At 46.4% G+C, this 6,000-nt stretch overlaps 1 protein-coding gene across 9 annotated transcripts in view; it reads left to right on the top strand.

The window, feature by feature from the left end:
- STS (steroid sulfatase) overlaps positions 1–5,719 on the top strand; it is a 174,559-nt gene extending 168,840 nt beyond the window's left edge. For all 9 annotated transcript variants that reach the window (XM_082609696.1, XM_082609698.1, XM_082609703.1 and 6 more), the window contains one exon: positions 2,709–5,719. In XM_082609696.1, the coding sequence (XP_082465822.1) occupies positions 2,709–3,082 (374 nt within the window). In that variant the 3' untranslated portion in view covers positions 3,083–5,719. The remainder of the gene's footprint in view (positions 1–2,708) is intronic.
- The last annotated feature ends 281 nt before the right edge of the window (positions 5,720–6,000 follow it).

Consider the following 6,000-nt stretch of genomic DNA (forward strand, 5'->3'; position numbering starts at 1 on the left):
GTGTCTTCTGTATGTACACAGAATCCTCCAAGCATCCAAGATAAATCTTGCCAAGACTAGCTTGTTCAACAACATTCATCAAAGGATATCTAAACCTGAGTGATAAATTAAGAGCCAATGTGTTGAAGCCATTTACATTTTGTTATCCATATTCTTTAAGAATCCTTAGGAGGTGGGGGGAAGGTGTCTTAAGACTTGTATTACAGTGGCAACAGGTTTAAGAGCATAAAGAAACTAGTGTTTTTGTCTTAGATTGACGGCAGCTTTATATTCAAAGCTAACGCAAAGGTGGGTATTACTATGCACCTGGCATTGTTCTGAGAGCTTTACACGCAGGGATGGATTGTTAACCCCCAGAGCAAAGCCCCGAGGCCGGTACTATTATTATCCTCACTTATCAGAAAAGGAGCTGCGGGCCCTGAGAGGTTAACAGCCACGCCCAGCATCCCACAGCTAGGAAATCGTAAAGCTGGGTTTGGAACCCACGCTGTCAGAGCCATCAGAAAGGGGAGGAGAGTTCAAGCAGATCATAGTCAACTAGCCACCAAGACAGGAAACACTTCTGAGCTCAGAGACAGAGGATGTCTCCCCTGGATGCTGGTCACGGCTCTAGACCGACAAGAATCCTCTCATGAAGGGAAAAGCACTTTGCAAAGCGGACTGGTATCTGTTGGGCAGAACTTAGCATCTAATATCTGCAGAAGGTGGTTCCAGTGCCACATGGACAGAAAGAAACGGGCTTTACATTCTCTCTGTTTCTGTTCTCGGGGACCCTGTGTGCTCAGGCCTGGGGTTTCTCTGTCAACGGACCTCTAAACCTTTTCTGGTGGCTGAGTCCCTGGAAGTGATCAAAATCACAACAGCTGTTCCTGTCCTGGGCTCTCACGCCCCTCAGATCCCCAAGAAATCCCAGAAACCCACTGCTTATTTTAATTTGGACGAAATAGCTGTTTTAGGATTACACTTGGAAGGTGCTAAGTTCAGGGTCTAGCTTAGGAGTCATGTTTTTCTCACGTAAACACTATTTGTCTTTTTGTCAAAGGACTGTAAACTTTCTTTTCTCATGAATCCACTCAGTTTTTTTCCAGTGGTGATTTTGCATAAAAATGGGTTTCATAGGTAGGTAGTGATCTCCACAGCATTTTCTGTGGCCTTGACAAAGCAGCCCTCTAACTGTATGTCACTGACATCTTTGTCCTGTAATAGTCACAATTATTTCTCTTAAATTTTGGAGCTTATTTTAAACCTAAGTCAAATTATTGTTCCCATCACTACTTAGACTATTTTTTTGAAAAAAATGTTCCATTTAATTTTCCTTCATTCTCCCTAGAAAATGTAATATTTGCTTCCTCTGGTCAGTGGGCCTCAATTGTAAGAAAGATCCAGATCCCGTGGTGGTCAAATATTTATCTGTGACAGAGGTGAGACGGAAGGAACCTTTGTTCAGAGTGGACTGGAATTTTAACAATAGAGAAAAAAACTTTTTTTTTTTTTTTTTTTTTGCAGTACGCGGGCCTCTCACTGTTGTGGCCTCTCCCGTTGCGGAGCACAGGCTCCGGACGCGCAGGCTCAGGGGCCATGGCTCACGGGCCCAGCCGCTCCGCGGCATGTGGGATCTTCCCGGACTGGGGCACGAACCCGTGTCCCCTGCATCAGCAGGCGGACTCTCAACCACTGCGCCACCAGGGAAGCCCCAGAAGTGACATTTTAAAAACTATGTAACCATCCTACTCTGGGGTCAATTTGGAATTTTTAGCACCTTTATTAAGATATCACATATAGAGCATAGAATTCCAATTCAGCCATTTTTAGTAAATGGATAGAGTTCTACGACTAGAGTCAAATCTAATATCAGAACATTTTCTTCACCCCCAAAAGATCATTTCTGAAACCCAGCTGCACTTTCTCCCCAGCCTCACTAAATTCTGGATGGGATGCGTCTGGGCTTTCTTAAAAGGGAGGAAATCAAATGTTAGCTGAGGTCCTAGCGTGGTTCAGATGGTTCCTGATGGCTGTATGTACGTGTCCACGTGTGTATATGTGTGTGTGTGTGTCGCGTTTTACCATCTCACGTACATGTTAGCGTGGAGCCTCCCCCTTCCCTCCACTTCGTTTTAAACAGAAACACAGGCTGCGAAGCTTAGCATCTTGAAGTTGGAGAACAAAAAGGGTCAGAGCTCGGAGCCTAGAAGCTGTTAGTCAGTGTGTATTTGCTGAGTGCCTGCCCCAGTGCAGCTACAAGCTGCCAAGTTTATGAGACTGAACCGTGACAGTCCTCTTCGAGTTCTCTGCTCAAATAATTAGTAAGGTCTTTTCCTTTCTCACCAGCTTCTCCCAAGCAATTAGGGGTTGGGAGAAAGATGGAAGAGGGAGAGAGAGAGAGAGGGAGAGGGAGAGAGAGATGGATTAAGGAGGAAATGCCACAGTTCTAATATGGTTAGATTTGCACCCTAACAGCTATTGCATTATCAGCTTCGTCTCTTGTGCTGTTGCAGTTAAACAGCAATGCGTGGGTTTTTTATTTTTTAAAGCTATGTCTCTTACCCTTTTGAGCCTCAAGCATGAGAAATCCATTCCACGCATAAGCGAGTGGTAGGTCTCTGCCTTCTTGCAGTGCGTGGCAGGGTGATTTCTGTGCCTGTTCTCTTTGGGGGGGACTCTGATGACCCTGTCCCCACGAAACCCACTCCTGTCCTTGTCAACCACAGGCACGTCCGTCTGGAAAGCCTTTTTCTTCACACCCAAGTTCTTCCCCGAGGGCGCCAACGGATGCTTTGCCACCCACGTGTGTTTCTGTCACGGGCAGTACGTCACCTACCACGACCCGCCTCTACTCTTCGACATCTCCCGAGACCCCAGGGAGAGAAACCCGTTAACTCCGACGTCAGAGCCCCGGTTCCGGAAGATCCTGGGGACCATGCAGGAAGCGGCAGCCCGCCACGCTGAGACCCTGCGGGATGTCCCCAATCAGCTGTCGCTGGGGAACCTTATCTGGAAGCCGTGGCTTCAGATGTGTTGCTCGTCATCAGGCCTGTCTTGCCAGTGCGACTGGGAGAAGCAGGTTGGGAGAGGAAGCCGTTAGCCACGGGCGTCTGGGGGCGCCCGGGGCCACCCCACCTGCTGCATCACAGACGAGCTCGGGGAGCGGCACTGGGTGAAGCCAGCCCTGGCAGCTTCCACCCAGGGACTCAGATCCCTTTTCTCTGTCTGCTCACCTGGAGACCCCATCAAAACCCCACATTTACGCCCTGGGGAGAAAAATCAGGGTTTGCGGTAAACAGAGGCATAGACATTAGTCACATCTTCCAAGGCCAGCGTTATATGAACGCGGCAGGCGGGATTTCAGTGAGTCTGGCCAACGCCAGTGCAGACGGAGAGCGGGAAGTTGCACAGGTAACCTGTTCATCTCTCAGCCAATGCGTGTGATCCACGACCTAAGGCATCACTTACTCCACAAGCTGATGTGATGCTGTGGCCACTGTGATTCCCCTTATAGCGCATCACGAAAAAGAGAATAAAACTGAAAGAGTGTTTGCTAAATCTAACATGTGCAGCATTATAATGAGTAAAAGACCATCTTGACCCATCGTGGATGATGGTAAGTTCCAATTTGGGTATTGGAAGGCAATTACTGTCAGTATTATTTGCAATAATATGAAATACTATTCATGATATACATGTTTATATATATACAGTTTCTTCGAGAAGTTTACAGTATTTAGACGCTTATCACTATTTAAGGAAAAACAGTAGAGGCTCACAGCTCTGTCTATGCTGCAGCTTTTTGGTGAAATCCCTGAGGAACAGTAATGCCAAGACAAATCTCTCCTGTACGGATTTGCATCCCATAATTTGCAGCCTTCTCCTTGGGTTCTGCTGTTTCTTTGGTGCACAGAGGTTCTGAGCTCAAAGGCCACTTCAGTGATGCTGCTGCAGTCCCTGGAATCCCTTCTAACAGGAACCAGAATTTTTGGCATGTAAAATGTGCGATATTTCGTGGGGGGAGAGAGACACAAGCAATCCCTCCACGACCCATACCCATCCATGACCGTGACATCTTGAGTTCTTGCAGAATTGAATGAAGAGAGAAGGTGGTTCATGTCCGTACGTGTGTTTTCTGGGGTCTGATCCTGTGGCTGAGAAACGTCTCTGCGTCCACCATGCGACGCGCAATTTTGTGTGAATTCCATCTCCTGCAACCGCAGTAACGCAGGACGAGGCGTAACCAGGTCACGTCGGAGACTGGGGCTTAGGGGCACAGCTGGAGAGAGTTTCGACGTCTGAGCCACCAGCCCCTCCTGAGGACAGGATTCACCCGTGCAGAGAGCACTTAGGTCACCTTCAGGCACTGAACATCCTCCAACAATATCACGCGGATACCTTGCCTGATCCGTCCTCAGGGGCTGTGGTCCATCTGCCTCCCGTTCATCTCTTTCGGGAACATGTCTGAACATCTGCTCTTGGTTCAGGGTTTTCTCGATCCCACAGGAGTGCAGGTCAATGGAATACCCCACCCCCCTGGTACGCTGACCCCTCCGGGCACCTTGGAGAGAATGTGTACAGTGTGGCTCAGGCTTTCTGACAGTGGACTCTGATTTCCTCTGTCTGTCTCCACTGAAGAATGTCTAAGATCCAGCAGCATGTCCCCAGCTTCTCTTTAAGGTCTACAATTTCAGATTTTAATCCTTCTTTTTCTTAAAAAAGAGAAATGATTCCCGCCCCCGCCCCCCCACCGCCCCCCGCTCCCTCCCTGGGAATGGTTTAAAGTTGGAAAACAAACAGGATTCTTTCTTTTAATGCGGATTTCTCATTCCAGAAATTGCCCAAAATCTGTCGCATTGTTTTAGGAAATAGTCTCATGAAAGAATGCACCAGCATGTTACTAACATGTTAGGATTATTGCTGTTATCATACAGAAACTATATAAAGCTACTGTTACGAACTTACGTTTGAAGATGATCATGGTTACTCAGAATTGAATGTACTCAACGCAGATGGACTTTTACAAAACATTTCATGATGTAAGAACATGTGTTTGAGGGTGAAATAACTTGAAGGAGCTTTACAGATGATGTGAATACATAGCTTTGTATAGAATTAATTGTTTAATCTGTACAATGGTAACAGCCAATGAAGAATCCATATACCTCTGGAGCTACAATGAGCTTTAAAGTATTTGCCTCAGAATAACTTGGATCACCCTTACGTTTCACGGTATTTGAAAATCAGGTTTCTTTGTTGTAATCATACTTACCATAGACTTCAGACCACTTACCATCTGAAAGTTTGGCTTGGAATGTACAGCAGGAAATTGGGATTTCCATCGGTGTGACCTCTTGAGTTGTATGTGCAAACCTTAGTGAGTTTTGAAGCTTAAAACACATTCTTTTAAAAAAAAATCTTTGTATTTCTAGCATTTTGTAGATGTTAAAGGCTAAGCAAACACTAACCTATAGACAGGGCACTATTTGACGATGTCAGTACCACTGCATGAAAAGCAAAATCACAACCTACGTATGGAGGTAATTAAGGATTAAAGAAAGGAAACAGATTTCAGGTAGCCCTGGAGGACATCCAGTGAAGGGTAAAGAAACAGGAAAAGTATTTGGCATCTGTCTGAACAATGCGACCTGTGAAGTGATTGCCTCTGTGCAGGTTTCCCAGAACCTTGTCCCGATGTTAATGCAAAATTAAAATAAAAGTTTCCTTAGCAATTAAACCTTTTGTGCTCTCGTGCCCTGCTTTCCCACAGGACTCAATTCAGCAAGCGTGCGGAGTGTTTCCTATGTTTGGGGCACGATGTTGATGGATGGGGAATATGGGTTTTAGTTCAGCAAATATTTATGGAATGTCTGAGGCTCCGGGGAGGGGTAGGAAGTATGGGGAGGGGTAGGAAGTATAGAGATGGGCAAGAAATACATAGCCCATGACTTTCATGATTAGAGGGCAGGGCAAGGGCCAAGTTATCCATCACGCACACGGCCTCTTTTCAGGGGCTCA

Source organism: Mesoplodon mirus, assembly GCF_964341445.2.
Source record: "Mesoplodon mirus genome assembly, chromosome: X".
Taxonomy (NCBI): Eukaryota; Metazoa; Chordata; class Mammalia; order Artiodactyla; family Ziphiidae; genus Mesoplodon; species Mesoplodon mirus.